Here is a 21,900-nt window from a genome sequence, read left to right as displayed (position 1 = left end):
TGATTTATGTACAGAACTGATTATTCATCAGAGGCTCAGAATCTCCCCACAAAGCAACTCAGCCATAAAAATAGTTGGGAAATGTTCAGCTAGAGACTATTTTAAATCTTTCCATGTTTATAATCACAAACTATTTCGAAGAATAAACCTGCAGCTACCTGAATACTCACAAATAACTGATAACATGACCCAAACTGTCCATGCCCTAAGCAATGGCTGACGGCATGTAAGGATTCAGATTCAGAAATAACAGTAGTGCAAAGCTGCTGGGTTTATTCATTAAATTATTTGCCAATCTCCCTTTCTCCTAGTCTAACAGCTCTGCCTCAGAGCCTGGAACTCAAATTCAGCCCTGGCATAACCCAACTGCGTCTGTTGCCATCAGACCAGAGAGGTTGTGTAATTTGCTGAGGTCACACAGGAAGTCTGTGGTAGCCCAAAGGATAAAATCTGGATTTCTCAACTCTCATTTCTGTGATTTAACTACAAAACCATCTTTTCCATCTTCGTTGGCATATTTCCATTCTCAAAGCAGATAAACTCAAGTAATAGGGAAAGCCTGAATTTGGAGACTTTACATATTTTTCCACATCTGACACGTTGTTTCTGTGATTAACTCTTTTGCTAAATACTGTACTAACAAGCCCCTTAGCTGGTAAATAACCTCCCAGTTTTAATCACTATAGCTTCTCACATCACCTTTGTTTCCTTGACAGAGCACTTTGTATACCACCGAACATTCTATTAGCATGGCAGCAGTTCAAAAACATTGTGCTATCCAATTTTTAAACAAAAGCAATTATGAAAACAATATTACAGCTGCACTCCTTTGCACCACTAGTGTTTTGTTTGCGGTGGTGAATAAAGGACATCATTATGCTGGTAGTTTCCTTTCACTCACTGAAAGGCTTCCTTCTGAAAGCGTGATTTATAAGGAATTGCTGCACCGAGGCTCTGGCAACCCCTGAGATTTCACTGAGAGGAAAGCCATTGGGATTCTTCCTGGTGTACCAGTGAGGCATTCATTCCCGGAGACCCATGGTAGCACTCAGAAGGTTGCTGTTCAGAACTGGCTTTTAGGAGATTTCAAAGGGGTTCATGTCTAATACTCTCTATGGCACAATTTTCAACACCCAGCAAACCATGATTTTCCTGGGGGTAGTTGGGCAGAGACTAGGGGAAAGGGGCAGAAAGTGTCCACATCCCAACCTGAATCCCGGGTTTGGAGCTGGCACAAGACTCTTCTGTGACTGCTATTGCAGCCTCTCAGCTGTTCTAGGGGCTGTCTTCCTGTGTCCCCTTGGTGGGGCTGCGGGCAGCAGTTCAAGCCTGCTGATTAAACATTTGCCTTTCTCCAGTTTGCCCCGAGATTTTCTCTGCACTACAGCGGTCACCAGAGCTCTGCTCCAGAGCTCACACAGCATGTAGAGTTTGCTGGGTGGCCTTCTCTGCACCGCACGGCTCCAGACCTGGACATACATCCTGTGAGGGACTGGAGCATGCTCAGAGCAGACAGAATGTGGAGAATTTAGTTGCCAATTCCAAACTCTAACAAGTCTCTACTGAGCATGTGGAAACAGACTTTCAGAGGCTGATAACTTAACCAAATTTGGGTGGATTTTCATAAGGATGAGGCCTTGGCTTTCCTCCAAACCAGTGGAACTCCCTTGCAAAATGTCACGTCTCCCCTCCAAAAGAGGGAAGTGCTGGAGATCATCCGCTGAACTGTTGAAAAGATTTCTGGGCATGTCTATTTCCCTAATCTTGTTCTGAAAAAATGGATGAACTGATTTAGCTGAAATTTTCCAGAAAACTTTTGCCTGAGGCAGACTCCAAGCATGGAAAATTTCAGCCCAAATGGCTTAGGTTTGGAAAAGTTATCAGCAACTGAAAACAGTCTTAGAACATATCAGGCCACCTTAATGATTTACTCTGCTATTTTTAAAATGCTGCATAATCTTAGGAGTGCATTTTAATGGACATTCTGGGTTTGACTTTGACCAGAAATTCATGGACACATCGCTATGTTCTTTGTAGAATCAGCTATTGGGCATTTTTGCAGCAACACACGACTAGTTGCTCTCGGAACATACCACTGGCACATGTGCATATCAGATTGAACCCAAATTCTATAGGCTAAACCCAGAGCTCCTGTAAGCAGATGTCAGTCCACTGATTCAAATTATGACCCTGATCTTGCAAAGTCTTACACCTGTTCTCAGCTTTATGCACATGAGTAGTAACAGTGACATAAGTAGGGTTCCACATGGGTCCACTGCATGGGGTATCCTGCAGGACTGGGGTCCTACTTTGTAAACACTTTGGGGTGGTGACCTTGATTTGAGGCTTGTCTACAGAAAGCTTTTGTACCACTTTAACAAGATCAGTTCCTCAGGTTATTTACAGAAATAAGCTATTCTGATATAAGCACCTTTAAACCAGTTTAACTGCATCCACACTGGAGGGGGCGTTGTACCAATTTTAATTGTATCAATTTAGAAACTGATATAGTTAAAGCACTACAAAAAACTGGTGATCTATTTGTCCAAAGACGAAGGATTCAGTCCTGCTCCTATTGAACTCAATGGCAAAACTCCAAAGGAAAGAACTTCAAATGCTAATGGAGCACCTTTCACAAACACTAAATTAATGAAAGAAACATTGAGAAGGCAACACAAAAGATACCACAAAAATGACAAGTTGTTTTTATTCGTTTCCATAACACACAGTAATGTCTTGGTGGTGTTACTGCAACAGGAAATGACACAGCTGAAATCCCTTCTGCATACATGACAAGTCCTCTTAAAACAGAATATATTGAAATACCTGACATTAAGGTTTCTGCTTTTTCCTTAACTGAATAGAAAATCATTGATTCTTTTTAATATTCATTAAAATATTCTTTATTTTAGTAAAAATAATCAAATCTTAGATTTAATGAAAATAGACACAGCTTTCTTACACACTTCTTAGCACTTATTAAAAACAGATCATTTGTCAGAAGAATACAGATTTCCCATAAGGGAGATCTGCTGACATGCAGGACAGTCTCCCCAGGGAAGGGGAAACCTCCTTACTGGAGTAATTTCAAACTGGGCTGACAAATGCTACTTAATAATCATACAACAACTGCACAGCGCGTTCAGCATCCAAGTGCTTTACAAACATTATCTAATCAACCATCGCCACACCCCGAGAGGTAGGTTAAGTAGTATTACCCCCATTTTACAAAAGGGGAAACTGAGGCAACAAGTCTCAGAAACTTTCCCTAGAGCACATGGTAAATCGATCTGAGCTGGGATTAGAAGACACGAGTTTCTGGCTCTCAGCCCTGTCCATGGAACATGCCACAATGCTGGAGAATTTACTACAGAGCAGCGGTTCTCAAACTTTAGAAACATAAGGACCCTCATTTTGATTTAAATTTTTTCATGGACCCCCAAGCTGGCTTCTAATTTTCTTGGAGGTGCTCAACCCCCGCTCAGCCTCAGCCCCCACTCCACCCCCTTCCCCCAAGGCCCCACACCTGCCCCACCTCTGCCCCTCCTCTTCCCGCCCCCTCCCCGAGTGCGCCAGTTCCGCAGCATGCAGGAGGCACTGGGAGGGAAGAGGAGGGGTTGATCAGCAGGGCCCGCGGCCCCGGACATGACTCACAGACCCCCTGGAAGGACCCCAGTTTGAGAACCGCTGCTATAGAGAAACATACATGTATTTGGAGGAGGTGACTTAGGTCTGGCTCCTGCAATGAGCACTGCACAAATGCAGGAGTCTGCCTGCGTGGAGCTCAGTGCAGGATCAGGACCTTATTGGACCTTTGCCATCTCTCGTTTTTCCAACATACTGAACTTTGGGGTTTAGGAGCCTCTTACACAATAGCCTGGTTCCTTTCCTTGGCCACTCTTCCCAGCTATTGACACCGCCTTAGACCTGAGGAATTGGATACGATGCACACGCAGCGAGACCACACATATTCTTGCCACGTTCAATATAGAAGTAGCTAAAAGGAGAAACAAACACAGATTAGTGAGCACTCCCCATTACTCTCCTCCAGCAGCACGAGACACAACTGACCTGGCATGAGGTTACCATGTCACCCACGGTTCTGACCTGCGTCATTCTGCACAACGTAAGTAAATTCCCTTCTCCTATCAGTGCAAGGAGTTGATGTACGTCAGAGTCTTTTGTTTTTGCAAATGATGGGATTGCACCAGGCAATGGAATTCATTGGCACAGTCACTTTCATAAACTAGCCAAGTTAGTGCCCAATCCTGCAAAATTTGCCTTTCACCCTTGGGGCTGCTCTAAGTTGTATCTGCTAGCAATGTGAGTGGCTGGGTTGCTGGATGGCAGGGCCTACCAGCCAAGCCCTGTTCTCACCTGCCCTTGGCCTTCTTGTCATGGGATGCTGGGAGTCCCAGAGAGCTGGCTACACCACCACAGGGAGAACTCCTCATGTAGCCAGGCAAGCAGGAAACCATGTATTTGGTGGTTCTTGTTCCTTCAAGCCAGGGGGTGCTGCTGCACCCCCAGTACCCCTAGTTCCAGCTCCCCTGCAGATAAGCCAGGCTTGTGGTACTTTGCGCCAGCACGCCAGTGTGAAGCAGCAAGCCCGGGGCCAGGAAGTGTCCCAGGATAAGTTTTCCCCTGTACGAGGGAGGGCTCTTATGACAAATGTTGAGAAACCCCCACAGGATAAACTCCCAGCCTGAGCCTCTCACAGAAGCGCCCTGCCTGACTGTACGGTGGCTCCAAAAGGGCTTTCTTTATAATACGTGGATGCTGATCTTACCAGTCTCACGTAGCAGTTTCAAGCTGCTAACACCCTCAGCCATTGCACTAGCTTCTTTGCAGAAAGCATGGCTGCTCCCTAGTTGATAAACGGTCGCTTAGAACCGATTGGTGATCTTTAGGCACACTGGCATGCGAGGTTCTTGATTAGATTCAGTTAGGTCATAGCGTGCCCAGCTGTGGTGGACGTCAGTCAGAAGCTGCTTACCCGTCCATGCCCCACAATGGGCCCCAAGAGTTTTTAACGATCCAATAGGGAGTTCCGTTTTCTTCTCCATAACCCACAGCCAGAACTGCATGGTTCACTTTGTCTGGAGTCTTATCACACGTTGGGCTGCAAACAAAAGGCAAAAATAAAGCACATTTATTATATGAAAACCTAGTTTGTCGTTAATCCTTAATTAGTCACTGTACTCTGCTGATATAAAAGGCTATAAAAGTGCTAAGCATTATTCAGTGGAAAGAGGCAATTCACATCAACAGGATTACTCACAAGACTGAACTACAATGAAAGAAATTAGCATATGAATTTTGGTGGTGCAAAGTGAAAGGTCTTAGCTGCCGCTGTAACAATTTGCTCAGCCTTCAAGTTTCAGGGCCTGATCTGCAAACACTTCTGCACGAAGTACAGTTATTCAATGGGACTGGAGCTGTGAGTGACGCTACCTACTAGTGCATCTGCAGGATCTTGGCTGACACTGGATCTCTCTTATTTTAAAGAGAATGGACCACTCTAACCCACTGCTCTGAGAATACTGCACGAGCTCCCATGCCCCACACGCGGGACACCGTGGTCCTTTAACACAACCAGTTTCTTAAAGGAAAACAGACTAAAGATGCGCAGCAACTTCACTCGCATCTTCGTTTCCGTTCAGTTGAAGCTGATGCTTGGGTAGCCTGGGCGGGACGGGGCATTCGGGGATGTGTTCAGCATGACGTGCCAGAGGATTTCACCAAGAGGGAATTTTGTAACTGTTAAAATCAGCGTATTGATTTCTGTACTGAACACTTCCCAGCCGAGGCAGCAGGGCCATTCAGCCCATGTCTCTAGGCTGACGGCCATTTCCACTGGAGCGCTGTGGTTCATCTTACAGTTTTACGGAAACCCGTGACTGCAGGAGCGCTCCAACCCCCAGGGGGGAACGTCCCAGCAGGGGAGAGGTCCCAGATTATTTGTAGAACTGCATCTAAAGAAGTTTTTGAAATGCAGGCACTGACGAATGGTCGGTGTGGACTCATAAATCACGGGCCCAGGGGGCGGGAAGAGGGTGAGTATAGATCACAGAGCCATTATAATCCAAATACGGGCACCTCTCAAACACACGCAGGAACTGCTAGGTTGGATCAGATCCACGGTCCATCACATCCCAGATCCTGACCCTGGCAGTGGCTAGAACCAGACGCTCTGGGTGAAAATGTAAGAACCCCACAGTCACAGATGTGGGACAATCTGCGCCCCCGCCCCCCCCCATTAGGTCTCACCCTGGTCTCTGCTAGTCAGAGGGTGGCTTAAACCTGGAGACATGAGGTTTAATATCCCTGCCAAAATGTGTGTTAGGATTAACCATTACTCTGGATATTCTAAGTTATTCATATAAACATCCAACCCCTTCTTGAATCTTCCTAAATTCTTCACCTCAACGGCTTCCTGTGGCAGTGAGTTCCATGGTCTAATGATGAGTTGGGTGAAGAAGTATTTCCTTTCATTGGTTTTGAATTTCCCACTTTTCAATTTAATTGCACGTCCCCTTGGGCTTGTGTTATGAGACTAGAAGCCCCAATCGACCTTCTCTCGGCATTTGTGATTTTATATCTGTTTATCACGTCTCTGCTTACTCATGAGGGGAACACGAACCTCTGACTTCACTTCCCCTCTGCACCTTATCTCTGTGCATCTCAGCCACAAACACTGATTCCTTTACCATCGCTGTGCTGACTGACAGATTGATCTTTCTACACCAGACCTGCCTCCTCCTGTCCAAGCTAAAATCTCGGCCTGTCTCTCTGACACTGTCTCATGGCTGTCTAGCCATCAGCTCAAGTGCCACATGGCTCACACAGAGCCTTACCCTCCCCCACACGCCTTTCTCGACCCCGTGGAGAACCACAACACTACCTGCTACTCAGGCTCATCACCTGGCATCAGCTTCGACTCAGCCCTCTCTCTAGGGCCTCGCATCCAGGCTGTGCCCAAGTCTTGCAGATTCTTTCTGCGTAACATCTCTAAGATCCGCCTTTCCTTATTCAGCCACACGGCAAAAAACTCGTGTCCAGATTCTCGTCCTCTCACTTCCGTTACTGCAGCGTCTTCTTCTCCGGCCTTGACAAATGCGACCTGGCCCTGCTCACACCCATTCAGAACGCTGCTGCAGAGATCTTCCTTCCAGCGCCTCTCGTGACTCGTGTTACCCGCCTTTGCATCCCTCCACAGACCCCCCTGCTCTGCTGTATCAAACACGAGCTGCCCATCTTCACTTTCGAGGCTCCTCCCGGCCTATCCCCACCTGACCCATCATCTGTCATTCCCTATCAAGTAGCTGATGCTCCCCTCTGACCAGCCCATGCTGCCAGCCTCCATCACCCACTTGGTGCATTCTCAAACGGGTGCCTTCCAGCTCTCTCCCCACTGCACACAGGAATAGGAATTCATCTGTCCTGCCACGGCTGGCTTCCCAGCCTCTCCGAAATCTCATCAGCAGCCTCTTAGGCAGCTCCTCGCCTTGGCTGTGGAGTGGCCACACTGCTCTCCCGATCAGTTCCCATCCTCAAACCCACACTTCTCCCTTTGCCCCTTTTCTTTTAGGTCCAGATTTACAAAGGAGTTCAGGTGCCTCAGGATGCAGGGAGGCGACTAACGGGATTGTCAAAAGCACCTTGTGTGAGGTAGGTGCCCAACTCCCATTGGAAATCAATGGGCATTGGGCACCTAACCTGCTTAGGTGCTTTTATAAATTGCACTAAGTGCCTATCTACATCTTTGGGTCTCAAACAGATCTGGCCCGCAGAGCTTCCTATTGACCTTCAGCACCACAGCCCACTCTGGGTATTTTCAAGCGTTCTAAATATTGTCCTCTCCCCAGAGGTCAGCTCACCCAAGGCTGCTGGTATAACAGACACATGTTCCTTGGCACAGCTACAAGCATCCCAACTGATGACGTGGGTGCTCCAGAAATCCAAAGATGCCTCCAGGGAAAACTGATGGAAGTAGAGGGAGCGTAGCCACCGACTCCGTGGGTGCTCCAGGGCTGGAGCACCCATGGAAAAAAAGTAGTGGGTGTTCAGCACCCACCAGCCACAGCTGTTCGGCGGCTCAGGGAGGGCTTGCGGGAGAGCGGCCTCCGAGGGGGGGAGGGGGGCTGGAGCAGGGGCAGGAAGAGGTGTGGTGAAGCCGGACCCCAGGGGAACGGGTGGAGTGCGGGCATGGCCTCAGGGTGGAGCAGGGGTGGAGCACCCCCGAGGCAAACTAGAAGTCAGCTCCTGTGAGAGGAGTTCTATGCACACCACACTCACAGACTGGAAATGTGCCTTTAAGAACAATAAAGCCGGAGAAACAGATCGGGGCTCAGACACTATGGTGATGGGCGGCTATGAAAGTACCTGGATAGATGAATGGATCCAATTAAACACTGTCATGATGGAAGGTGCTGACGGCTGCTATCAGGGAGATCTCTGATCCAGAGACAAATCACGGACCTTGCAGCAGCCAGTGGGTGCCAAGCACCTCTTTCAGGCTCAATGGAAGGAGCAATTAAGCCCCTTTGTGCAGTGAAGCTGCTGCAGACAATGGAGGCTCCTGCCCAAGGCCACAAGGCCAGGCCTGAGCAGAGCTAGCCCAGGTAGATTAACAGGGGTTTCCCTGCTTGGAGGCTCAGCAGCTGGGATAGCAGTTCCAGGCTGTGTATGCTGGAGGCAGAAAGATAGGGGAAGGAGTTGTGAGTGTGACCTGGAGAGGAAGCAGAGAGACAGGGTTTCTTGGGCACAGAGCTCACTGGAGTGTCAGATGTGGGGATTTCTGAGCAAGGAAACTGCCTACTGCTGCTTGTTTCTGCTGTGTTCAGGGAGACAGGCCTTTGGGTGCACTCTTTGTAAATAACCAAGATTATACCAAGTCTACATGCAACTCCTGTCACTGACTTCTCATCCAAACAGAAACAACCCTGCAAGGCCCAGAATATTGGTGAACCGCTCAGGCCAAAGGACAACAATATATATTATCCCTCACATGGTAGGATGAGACCCATTTCGCCTCCTGGATACTCCTTGGGGGAAATTCACCCCGGGTGCAGAGATGGTCCGTGGCACCAATTAAGCCCTGCACGGTGCAGTACAGTGGAAGGCTGGATGGTTGAGCAGGCGCACCAGGGCACGGGCGTGCCTCTCACCTGCTTAGAAATGGTCTCTGTGCTGGCCACTTAGCAGCTGCTATTACTGCCCCTAGGATGGAAGAGCCACCACAGTGAGGCTGCATGTCTGCCCCACACCCTCGCCTGGCATTACCAAGGCCGATTTCCCACACTCCCCTGCACAGAGCTCAAACACACGGGCTTTAAGCAGTGGAATGAATTTCCCCCAGGTTTGTTATGGGAGTTTGCAGGCAAACATCTCACGGGTCACACATAACCTGCTGAGCTCCCACAGGCCTCTCCCAGTGACTGGACCTTCCCCGGATTGTCTCAAGCAACAGCAGCTCGTTCAGGGACTGGCTCCGACTTGGAGCTGGTCAAGAGCATTTCAATTCCATTTAAAAAATGCAAAGTGTTTTGTGAACAATCTTCAGTGGTTTTTGACTGGCTCTACTCCCATTGTAAGTTGCAACTACATTGCAGGCCCCGATTTGTTACTCTACGCTACCGAACTCAGAGATTAACTTCCAGCTTCCCATTCTGTTTGTCTTTGTCTTTAAAACATGCTAGTCGGGAACACAAAGGGAAACCAGCTGGGGAATGAACATGATAAAGCAACTCGGCTGCTATGGTTTACCTGCATCTTCTGCATTCAGAAATACTCACTTGGAGTAAATGCCTTTACTGTAGCTCACGAAGTCACCAGTCACCTCAAAAGCGAAGCTAACGGGATTATGCTTCCCCACCGCTTCCACCATGCCCGGCTCATCGTACTGGAAGGAGAAAATTCCAAGCGTTATTTACTTCTTGGTCAGCGTCACTACAGGGCAGACACCCCAGAAAGACAGACATGGCCAAGCTGGGGTTGTGGATAAACCTCCCTTCCTCTTCTGTGCAAGTGAGGAAACACACACGGATGGCGGACACGTCGGCCCTGTTCACAGGGGAGCAGCACAGCTGGGCCCCCCAGGTAGGGCAAGGCCAGGCCTTGCTAACATCCACGGGGCCAGCCTTGCTCCCAGGAGATAGGAGACCGACTCTGTGGAAGAGCTGCTAGCAGAGCCGTCTGTTTTACGCAGGCTCATGTGCCAGCAGCAAGAGCTGGCCACGGGCCACTCCACAGCTGCAGAGGCTGTACAGTAGTGTGCTTTGACTGCCCTCTAGAGGCAGCAGGAGTTTGCTGCAGGCACGACCCGTGAGTTGTATAATGGGGAACGAAAGTGGGGAGCAGAGAGGAGAGAAACAAACTGGAGCAGAATGAAGTAGTAGGTGCAGCCCTTGTCCCTTCTGGATTCGCCGGTTCGGCTGTAAACACTTTCTGAGCCAGTACCTGCGAGCTGTCTACCGTGCACAGAGTGCTTTAAAACCACGGGAAACAAGCTATTTTCAGTCCAGCCGGCGGAATGGTGCAGAGAGGTTGGCTTGTTACGAAATACTAACAACCAGGTTCTACAGCCCGTTAGTGTGCACAGACCCACGTCCATGGCAAATATCAGCGCCAATGAAGACAGCCTTGCGGTGACTCAGAATTGTCCCGGTAACTTTCTGAAACAATGGCACCAAGGGCAGTGCCCTGGCCTCTCAGCAGAAGGCGGTCGACATCAAAGCCTTCATATAGTAACTTAGGTGCCAAAATAGTCCACTGAGCCCAGGGACATCCAGGAAATTAGCTTCACTGGTGACGCACAGAAACAGACCAGCCTCGTTTGAGAAGCAACCGCCTGACTGTGCATGCTGCACCGGCCACCCCACTCCCAGGGCCTCTCCCTGCATTAGCGACTGGTAAATCGAAGCCTGAGGAACTTACCAGGGTGATATTGACAACATCTTTGACAAAAGCGATAGCCTTTTCTGGCTGAAATTTGCAGGTGCCGTTCTGTGCAAACACAAAGGAATCAACGTTAAACCCAGGTTCGTCAGCAGCGCGTCCAGTGTTGGATTACGCTTCTGCAGCACTGGTAAGAATACCTGAGCCCGGTAAGGATACGTATCCTCTCCTTGGAGCCCTTTGTTATACAGGATGTACTCAAAAGCTTGGCTTGGCAGGCCCCTGAAAAACACCACAGCAAAACGGTGAGTTTATTAGGGCAACGACACTGTATCTTCTGCAAAAATCAGTCCATATGCTTCCTCTCAAAGGATTAGCCATAAAGTGTCTGGACTGTGATCTGAGCATGGGCAGCGGGAGGAGGCATCCTGTACCACTAACAGCACCGGACCTGGAAATGTCACCCACCCTTCACATCCCAGCTACCCCTCTCCTCCCAGGGCCTGACCCATCATAGCCCTAAAGTCCCTGGTGGGCAGCGTGGGTGGGGCAGAGGAGCAATGAATTCCCCTGGATTAGAAGAGCCCCCAACAGCTCCAGAATCAGCCACTCCAGACTTACACCCCTCCCCCAGCCCCCGTTGGGAACCCTGGTGCAGGATGCACATCAGGGATATTTGTGGGGGAGGGAAACGTGGCTGGGCCGTTCCTAGACCCTGGCTACCAAACTGCCCATAGAGAAGCAAGTTAAAGCAGCCCCCCCCCCCAGTCTAACCTGTGTTGGGGGAAGAACAGGCCCCAGCAGCTCCAACACACAGGAGGCACCAAGCCATCTTTGCCACCCAAGTCCAGTCCCTGTGAGGCACCAGTTCAACTCTGGGGCAGGGTGAATTTGGCCCTCGGGCTGAAAGACCTTTTCTGGGTGCCTGTGGCCAGGATGCTCTTGACTGTGATCCCCGTGCTGCACAAGAAGAGGATGGCAAGGAGATCCCCAGCCTCGAGTGAGGAGCTGCTCCTGTCCCTTCCCCCATCCTGTGATGGGGTGGGGTGGGGGGTGGAGGGGCTCAGCCCCCTGCAGCAATTCTCTGACAACTTGTTTACAGGAGGACAAGGACTGGCCAGAAGCAGCCAGGTGAGGAGTTGAGAACGTCCCAAAGATGGTGCCAGAACATGGTCTCGTACGACGAAGGTGCTCGTGCGCTTCAGGGGAGGCAGTGGATTTGAAAAGGGCTTATTTTCTGCAGCTTTCACATTAAGAAAGCCAGCAGAGCTTCCCGAAGGCGAAGACGAGGTGTCTGTGGGGGCCTTCGGGTTCACGCTCAATGTAGAGCCTCGCTGACAAATGTCATCCAGCCAGGGAAACTGCCAAAACCTCGCTCACTTTCCCCTGCAGCGTTCAGCCACCAGGAACTGTCGTAGTAGAGATGTGGCCAAACAGCCAATGGGAGGGAGAAACCTTGAGGGTTGGGAAGCCCAATAAACTCCACACATCACATATTCCAGAAAGGTGGGAATTCTGGACCCCCAGGCGCCGAGTGCCGGGTTCCCTTACCTCTAGTAGGTCCCAGCTTACGCTACTTACCCACTGCATCCATGGTTATTGAAGTCCTGAGCACAGTCAACCAGCTGTTGCTCTGCCTAGAGAAACACTTGGAATCAGCGCATATTCAGAAGAGCACTCTCCTTCTCTGTCACTTTAAATACACGATACATGGCAGACAGGATCACACTGAAGCCTTTTCCTTACTGCACACCAGTGGGGGTTCATCTTGTGCGATCAGGGATTGCTAGAGTGGCTCTGAGCCAGGGACCGTGCTGTCCGCTCGCGTGTCGCTGATGGGGACCAGCACCAGCTACTGCGCAGGAAGGTGCAAGGAACCCCGCAGCAGGCAGCTACGGGCTAACTGGCCTGCAGGGAATGTTCCTCCCAGCCCCTGTAGCTAGAGGTTGGCTCGTGCCCAGAGCAGGATGGTTTAGATCCCTTCCCATGCTCTTGTTTATTTTCAAGACTTGCTGCAACCGCTCTGGAGAGTCTGTTACCCCTACAAATGGCTAATCCCTTTTGGAATCCTGCTCCACTCTTGGCCCCAGTAATGAAAAGCCTTTTAAAAGTCTATAGCTAAATTATATCATCTGGTTCTCCGTTATCCACTGTTTTATTGTGGCACTGAGTTCCACAGGCTCATTGTGCACTGCGGGAAAATGACTCATCGACGTCCCATTAACTAACGAGATCTGCTCACAGGCCAGGGATTGCAGGCCAGTCCCCAGTTCCCTTTCCCGGATGAATGGTACTGCCCCAGCTTGGACAATGAGGTGCTCAGATGCTGCAATGAGGACAGCAAGACACACTAGAGAGGGACAGACTCCCTGATCTGGGCTCCCACGGCGCTGCCGAGCGGCCTACATCGCACCGTCCGTATTTGCAGCTGTTGAGTGCGCGAGAGCGTGACCTGGACGTTGAGGAGAAGCAGCCGGGGGACTGGAATCGACAGCACACCCGAGGGCTGGGGCTGCCGGAGGGCTCTGCCCTGCCTGGGCACGCGCCCCAGGCGCTAGGCAGCGGTGCACTGAAAAGGAGAATCTCTTACCAGTGACAGTAGCTTTCCTGTTGCTATGGCAATTGCAGACTCTAAACACCCAGTGGTGGAAAAGGTCCAGCAGCTGCCACATGGGCCCTGCATCGGGAACCAGGAGCAGGAGGTTAGCAGGTTCCTAACGCTGTGGGGAAAGCCCACAGGAGGGGGAGCTCCAGACATCCCATCCCATCACGGAGAGGGGCTGGGGCTTCATGGTTACCCTGAGTTCTGTGCAGACCTGTGGGAATGGGCACTACCCCATAGGCCTCTGCTCTGCGCTGGAAGCCATTCTCCCTAGGAGCGCCTAGCGTTCCCTGTCCAACTGATCCTGGGCCGCACCTTCCAGTGGGGAGCAGCTAGCAGCCGTGGGATTCTGGGGGGCTGACAGGCGCCTCACTCGCTCTTGTGGGATTTTTCCTATAGGATCATAAAGAGCAGCTGTTCCCCAGCCCAACCTGTCTGCCTGCCTATGCTCCCCCTCGCCCTATGGAGGGGCTCCCGTAAGCCCTCCCTGACGCCCCTTTGGGGACGGTACAGACCCCAGGATACCTGCTGTGCTGGGGGATGTCCGAAATTTGCCCTTGTGGCTTTATCCCCAGCTCCTCCCTCTCTCCCACTGGTCCAGAACGTGCGAAGGCAGCGACCGGCCGGAGGACCCTTTGGAGCACGGTGGAGCTGACACATTTGCCTACCTGGTTCTTCACGGGGCTCACATAGTTTCCTTTTTTCCTCCAGTCGATAGCGGAAGGACACGGCCCGGAGCTGGCCAGGAAATTCCCTTTTGTGGCCGAGCAGTTCTACAACCAACAGGAGAGCGTTCTGATGAGCGGAGAGCTGCGTCTTATGGAACATCAACACGACAGCAGCCTGCAGGGAAATTACTCCTCCTGGGGCAGAGGTGGTCCCAACTATCATGTCACAAGCCCCTACCCTGGGGCTCCACGCACCAGCCCTTATGGCTAGATTCACCATGCCAGCATTGTTTGCAGCGAGGATTTGAAAAATATTTATGTTGGGCCTAATCCTGGCAAGTGCTGAGCCCCCATAGTACCCAGTGGAGCCAATGGAAGTTGTGGGTGCTCGTCAGGGGCTTGATCCAACCCTCAAAGTTAACTGAGATCCTCGTTCTCAACACACCACAGGATCAGTCCCACTGGTTTCCCAAGAAAAATACAATCCTGAAAGCATTAAAAGCTGTAACTAGAGGCAGAACAAAATCAAGCCAAGGTGTATGGAAGTGTCCAGGGGACCCTAACTCTGCCAAAACTAACAAATGCATTTACCTGAGGTTCACTCCAAAGATATTTTTTTCTAAATTCTGTGAATGTCATGTCTGAAAATTGGTTTAGAGCCACTAGAAAGAAGAAGAAGTTTTATTAATCAAAGAGCTAAGTCAAAAACATCACTCCGGATAAAAAGGGAGAATTAGGAAATTAAATTACAAAGCATAAACTCCTACTTTCAAAGGTATGATTCCCAGCATTGTGTCTGTCGATTCGTCTCTTATTGGCAACAAAGATCTGCAGCCTTTGGTAATACTCCTCCAGACTGTACTTCCTGTTGTTCTAATGATGAAAGACCCAGAAGAAGTCAATGGCAGGTGCAGAATACAGAAGTGAAAATACACACAGTGCATATCACGACTGGGGAGATTTTCCTCTAAAAAACACATGTAGCTACATGGCCAGGGCATTTCCCATCACGCACTGCTCCCGGATCCCAGATGGGCTGGGGGTGGAGAATGGGAGCCGAGTCCACCATACAAAACCATGAGGACCAGAGCGAGAAGAGATGTCCTCACGCTCAGTGGAGGAGAAAGAGAGTTTGGGTGCATGCAGGGAGTTTGATGCGAGCTATTTTACACTGTTTAATGTAACTGTGCCGCATCTGAAATGTCTTGGCAGGAGGCACCTTGTAATTTGAGTTATGCATGAGTATTATTGTGAGCATGTATTTCTCCAGACTTAGCCTTGGCCGAGTCCCTGGCAGCTGGTCACTTGCCAGCATGGAAAATCCCCTACCAGGAAGTCCCTTGCAGTGCAAAATGGGTGAACAACAATAATGAAACCAGTCTGTTTTCTCCTTTTGCAGAAGTCAGCTTAGGTTTATTTCACTGATTGACCATTCTGAACATCTGCTGTGGGGAGGAAACCCGTGACGGTTCATTTGGCTTCTGAATACTTTGAAAAGAAGAAGTTTTACCTGCAGCATCCAGGACTTAAAGTGAAATTCCTCTGGAAAGAGAAATAAAGAAACAAGCGTTGAAGTACTTGAAACTCCTGTCTCTTATTCTGTGTTTGTAAAGCCCCCAGCACAATGTGGCCCTGTTCTTGGCTGGCCCCTCCCTACTACCATAATAAACATTATAAAGTGAAAACAATTAAACTAAACTGTAATTTTCAATAAACTACTGTACTCATTTAGGATAACAGCCTCGCTGATCTTTGCCTATTTCTAAGCAAAATGTTACATATTAATGTAGCTTAAAGGAAGGGTTTGCATCCATTAGCTATCAATTTCCACTTTAACTGAAAGTTAGAACAAGGATGTTGCCTGCTCCCCACCCCAACCCCCCCTGTGTTTGATCTGATTTTGTTTTAAAACAAAACCTGGTGTCTAAAAAGTCATGCTGGGGCTGAAAGTGAATTTGCATTCTGGATTTACAGTGTTTACAGAGCCTAATATCAACAGAACAAATTGCCTTTCAGCCGGGGGGCTGGAACAATGTGTATGGTGGGGGTGCTGAGCGCCACTGAATCAAACTGTAAACCCTCCAGATCATGAAAACCACTTCAAACCAGGGGGTGCTGCAGCCCTGTACCCTTCCATAAACAAGAGCTGTTGTCCAACTCGGCCTCTTCTGTGAAATTGTTTTTAACAGTCAGGAAAAGTTACAGAGCGAGCAGAGGTCACCGATATGACTCAGAGACTTTGCTGAGATTGTGACTGGTGAACAAAAGAGGAATGGAATTGGGATGGAATGGAACCAAACTGGGGTGCTGGAAATGAGGCCAACTTGGTGAACACAGTAATGAGGGGGATGGGCTATTTCACCCCCGTTAGGGGTCCTTAGAAACAGAGATTTTGCAGGGAGCTCAAACCAGGGAGGATGAGTGGACTGGAAGGACTAAGCTCCACCATCAGGCTGCCACTGTCTCCTGGGAACCCGGGAGAAGAACCTAAGAAAGGCCGTACCGGGTCAGACCAATGGTCCCGCTAGCCCAGTATCTGTCTGCCGACAGTGGCCCAGCTGACATTGCTGCAACCCCTGACTTCAGCGAACTACACCTGGAATGTGCGACTTGGGGTCCTGCTGTCACCCTCCCTGGGGTGGCCTTCGCTTTCCTCCCTGTTTCTTCTTTTTCCAAACTCTCTCTCCTTCTGCTTTCTGTTTAACAAGGGGCTGGCTCAGCTGGCCAAGCCTGCAGCATTTGCAATGCTGCTCTGAGCCCATGAGGTGAAAGGAGCAGAAAGCAGGGCCTTAAGCTGCCTGACGCTGGTACAAGTTTGCCAGGGCTCCCGGGGCAGCTCTATGTATTTTGCCGCCCCAAGCATGGCAGTCAGGTGGCTTTCGGTGGCATGCCTGCGGGAGGTCCGCTGGTCCCGCACCTTTGGCATACCCGCTGCCGAATTGCCGCCAAAGCCGCGGGACCGGCGGACCTTCTGCAGGCAAGCCACCGAAGGCAGCCTGACTGCCGCCCTCCCAGCCCCCTGCGCCTTGCTGCCCCAGGCATGGAGGGGCTTGGTGCGCTGGAGCCAGCCCTGCAGGGCTCTGAGCGGCTGATGAGACTGTGCGCTGGGCCTCTTGTTTTTCCAGCAGCGAGGAAGCAAAGAAAAGCCATCCCCACAGACAGAAGCTGCATATTCTAGCTGTTCTCTCTCCATGGGGGGCTTGTTTTGTCTTTAAGAAGGCGGGGGGTGGGGTGGGGGGATCAGACTTTAACAGCAGCAGCAGCAGCTCCACCCCAGCTCGACTAACTTCTGCTCTTTTTACCTACAAAGTCAGTTCCCCTCGTTCAGACCCTGGAACCCAGTGTCCAGCCAGCCGGGGCCTTTGCCCCCCCAGACTCGCTGCAGTTCCAGGCAAGGGGGACACTGGACATTCAAACCTGCCGCTGCTGCCCCTGTCCTGGGTCTCTCGCAGCCTGGCGGCTTTGCCGTGGGGCGAGCAGGCGGGTCCCTGGCCACCAAGCCCAGAGCCTGGCCGAGCTGTTCAGCGCTGCGCGGGGCCGGGGTCCCTGGGCGGCTTTGACTCCCTGGGCCCGTGGAATGAACCGGACCGGACCGGACCTGCCGGGAACCCAGCTCACCCCACGCCGCGCGCCCCCGGACCGTGCCCCCGGGACCGTGCCCCCGCCGGGACCGTGTCCCCCCGGCCCCCTCGCCGGGACCGTGTCCCCCGGGACCGTGTCCCCTCCGCGCCCCCCGGGACCGTGTCCCCGCCCCCGCCGCGCCCGGAGACAGAAGTGAAAGCGGCTCCGGCTGCCCGGCAGCACAAGGCAGGAAAGCGGCGCCCCGGGCAGCCCAGTGGCCGCCCATCACACCGGCCCCATCGCCCGCAGCCCCCGACGGCAGGTCCGAGCCCGGCCGGTGCCGGCCCTTCTCCCCCGCAGCGCGCCCGGCTCCGTCCCTCCGCTCCCCGGGCCGGGACCCCCCCGCCTACCGTCCGCGCTGGCCGCCGGGGCGCCGCTAAGGCAGGGGAGCGGGAGCAGGAGCAGGACCGCCGCCGCCAGCAGCCCCGGCACAGCCCGCCGCCCCGCCGGCATGTCTGCGCGCATTTCCAGCGGCTGCGCGGCGCAGGCTGCGCTCGGTCCGTGCTGCGCGGGGGGGGACGGGCCAGCGGGCAGGACCCAGCCCCGGGGCGGGGAGATCCGCGAGGCGGGGGAGGAGCAGTCGCGTGGGGTGGGAATGGCCTCAGGGGGTCGCCTGGAGGCCCCGGCCCCGGAGAGCCCAACAGAGCTCGCTGGGTGGTGGGATCGTGGGGTTTTTACACCCGATCGATCTGTTCGCCCTTACGGTGCCCCCGGACTCCGCCTTCGTGTTTAGCCTAGCCTGGGGCTGGGCCCTGGGGGGCCCCAGGGCGGCCGGGGCAGAGCCCGGCCTGGGTCAGTGACCCCCCCACTCTGGGGCTGGGTGCGGCTCCAGAGCCCTTGGCAGAGAAACGGGGAGAATTACGGGGCTGGGCCCCAGGGCGGCCGGTGCAGAGCCAGGCCTGGGTCAGTGACCCCCCCACTCTGGGGCTGGGCCCCAGGGCGGCCGGTGCAGAGCCCGGCCTGGGTCAGTGACCCCCCCTCTGGGGCTGGGCCTGCGGCGGTGCAGAGTGCCTGGGTCAGTGACCCTCTGTGGCTGGGCCCCAGGCCTGGGCCAGAGCCGGCCTGGGTCATGGCCCAGCCCTGCTGGCCCAGGGCGAGCCTCCCAGAGCCGGAAGGACGCAGCTCTTCCCCTGTGGCTGTGGGGCCAGAGGCAGCCTTCCTCGCCTGGGTGCCAGCCCCGGGTGTCACCCACTCTCCTGGCCCCAGGAGGAGAAGGCGCTGAGGTCACGTACTGCTGGGCCAGCCGGCGGGTGCTGGTGCTGGTCAGTGCTCTGGGATCAGGCTCCAGGCCTCGGGCACTGGGTCTCTGCGCACAGCAAACACCTTTACAAGTGAAGGATTAAATCCTGCCCAGTGCCAGAGAGGAGCAACCCGCCCAGGGTGCAGGCGGATGCTGCTGCCGGCGGTCCCTGTGCACTAGGGGGCAGTGGCAAGGGAGGAGGCATGAGCAGCTGGGCCGGGGGATGAGGCCAGCACCTCACTGCCCTACTTCATCTGCTGCCATCTAGGGAGCGCGCACCTGGTGCCTTTCGGGTGGGGCAGGGAGGGTGGTGCAGAACCTCCTGCAGGCCCTGCTAAGCCTGCCTGCCTCCGTCACCCCCTGCAGGTAAAGCTCGTGGGAAACCTCCACGTGGCCGTCACGGTTGTGCTCTTAGGGGGCAGAGCCCAGGATTGGCCCCTCCCAAGCAGGTCAGTGGGGGTCACCTGCCCTTTCTCCCTGTGTGTGTGCATGGGGGGGAGGGGAGGTGGTAGAAACATCTGCCAAGTGCCAAGTAAAGGGAAATCCGTTCTCACTGTTTGGAGTCACATGGGCAGTTCCATGTCCATCACCCCCACCCCTCTTCTAGTTAGAACCTTCACAAAAAGTCCGTTCAGTGTAGACGGGCATTTTCCAGGGTCCATTGTGAGCAAAGCGTTCCTTAATGGGCCATTCAACTTGTCCCTTCATGTGCTGGCTGAATACCTTGTGGGCGTTACCACAGGAGCAAACGTAGTAAACAACTAATATTCCCAACTTCAGATACCAAGATGATACATGCATAGAAATAGCATAATCATAAGTACCAGCTATTTCACCTACATGACTATTCCCAAAAGAGGTTCTGAAAAATCATGCCATGTACTTGGGACCCTATGTGCCAGCACCCTGCCCCACTGGAGTTTTGTTATCTATTATGTAACAACAGAGATGGAGCCAGTGACATGACTCCGTTTAGCCTAAAAGGGCCAGGTTAATTTGTAGCTGTTCAGGTGTGACTGCACCTTTAGTCAGTGAGGGGATATTGGCTGGCACACATTCAGGTTAACAGCCTTCAGTGTTCCTTTCCAGGTAGTTTTTTAATGTTCATAAACCTGGTATGTCCTGGGGTAGTTTAAAGCATAACACAGGTTTTGAGGTTGGAAATCTGTGAACCTCTGCCTCTGAGATTTTATTATTATTATTATTATTATTTATTTATTTAGCTGGTCATAACATGTGAGGGTCTCTTCTCCGCCCTCTGCTCATGAGGTTATGTATGTGCCTTGTAGCACTCTTCTGAACAGCAGTTGGAAGGAATTTTTTTTTTTTTTGTCAGTAAGTGTGAACTGATTCTTTTCTCTAAGAAGGCATGTAATTTTTTCCAGGTACACACTGATTAATGCAGAAAACAATTGGGGTTGTTAACCTTTCTTCAAATTCCATAGAAAATGTAGTTCAGCTATATTTTCCAGTACAGTGATGAAATGGTGTTTGTGCATACAAACATCAACATGCTTAACGACTCACTTTCCCCCAAATATGTAGTATTCAGTCTGTTTTGTAAGGAATATGGGAGTTGGGTGAGGAGCCATGTCAGCATATGGATGACTCATTAAGAGACAAATTTTGAGTAGAACTGTATCCTAAACTGCACTCTGGTATTGTACTCAAACATTGACTTTCAATGGGAGATTCAGCTTCCTTTATAGGAACAGAACAGACTCCTGAAACTCTTACCACAAAAATGGTCCATTGTCATGCATATAGTCCCATTGTCTTCAGTGGGATTGATCAAATGATTAAGGGTTTACAGGATGAAGTTCCAAATTTGTAAATTATTCTGGATGAACTAACACTGCCTGAGCTGTCGGATGACAAGGAGTTTCATTCGACTAAAGGTGGGCAGCTGTGTGATAAGTCTTAGCTCTGCTGCTAAGGTGAGGAACATAGTTTCAGCAAAGTTCTTGGCAGATTCCTGAGGCAGCTGGTTTAGGGTCCTCAGTGTCCGGCATTATAATTTTCACTTATAGTTCTCTCACCCACAAAGCTGGAAAATGAGGCATTTGTTTTCTTTGTTTTGCTGCTCCAGTTCCAATTAGCAAAATGCATGTTAGACTAGTTCGGCTGCAAAGAATTATTCTGCGTACACTGGGGACAAGACCTGATTCCCATCAGGCTGCAGAACTGGGCTGACATCAGAACCCAAACATCCTCTGGTCAGTGCAAGCAGAGGCATTCCTCTAATGATTTGGACTTGATGTGATGCAGTATGGATGTCATGGATAATTCAGACCAATGGGGAGAAACAGAATAAAAAACCAAACATTGTTAAACAATGGATGGATGGAAGGTGTTTAAAGTTTGTTAGCATATGTATTGTGTTGTTAAAGCCATATAAAGAATGAATGCCCTCCCTAGTTGCGTTGTGCTCCTTTAAGGAGCAGAGCACAGCCCCACCCCTCTCAGGAGGGGGGAGTCTTTCCGGTGCCCCGTACCCACTAAAAATCTCTTGCTGGTGCTGCGTTCTGGAGGGTACCACCCTACTTGCACTCCGGATCACCCCGTCCAGATTTCCTGCTGCAGAAGGGGAGGCTGCCAAATCCCTCCTTTCCTTCCTTCCTCCGACACGCCCCTCAGCCCACTCTTAACCCTGCACGTGAGGCTCTCTCCTCGTTACCCACCGATAGAATCATTAACCAAGTTATCAGGCTGGGCTCTGTGCAGCTCTTCATGGACTTTGAGATGCGTACGGCTCCCTTATTAAAATTAGGCTGTGTCGTTTCAGCAGGGATGACCCACAGTCATGAGAACATGGGCTCGCCCCTCATTCCTGAGAAACACCCCAACAGCTGGGAACCACCGGGGGCCAC

The 21,900-nt window shown here is 51.6% G+C and overlaps 1 protein-coding gene across 1 annotated transcript; it reads right to left on the bottom strand.

Annotated features, from left to right (window-relative positions):
• Nucleotides 1–3,880: 3,880 nt before the first annotated feature.
• Nucleotides 3,881–18,309, bottom strand: CTSH (cathepsin H). Its single transcript, XM_039491929.1, has 12 exons — nucleotides 18,141–18,309; nucleotides 15,680–15,711; nucleotides 14,937–15,042; nucleotides 14,761–14,831; nucleotides 14,170–14,274; nucleotides 13,490–13,576; nucleotides 12,481–12,536; nucleotides 11,100–11,181; nucleotides 10,939–11,007; nucleotides 9,798–9,904; nucleotides 4,997–5,122; nucleotides 3,881–3,997 (listed from the first exon to the last, which is right to left on the bottom strand). Exons 1-12 carry the CDS (start codon nucleotides 18,253–18,255, stop codon nucleotides 3,922–3,924), a joined length of 1,032 nt encoding a protein of 343 aa, XP_039347863.1. The 5' UTR covers nucleotides 18,256–18,309; the 3' UTR covers nucleotides 3,881–3,921.
• Between the last annotated feature and the right edge of the window lie 3,591 nt (nucleotides 18,310–21,900).

This window comes from Mauremys reevesii, linkage group 10 (assembly GCF_016161935.1).
Source record: "Mauremys reevesii isolate NIE-2019 linkage group 10, ASM1616193v1, whole genome shotgun sequence".
In the NCBI taxonomy this organism is placed as follows: domain Eukaryota; kingdom Metazoa; phylum Chordata; order Testudines; family Geoemydidae; genus Mauremys; species Mauremys reevesii.
Note: the sequence above shows the minus strand (reverse complement) of the source record. Positions and strands in the feature narration are given on the sequence as shown.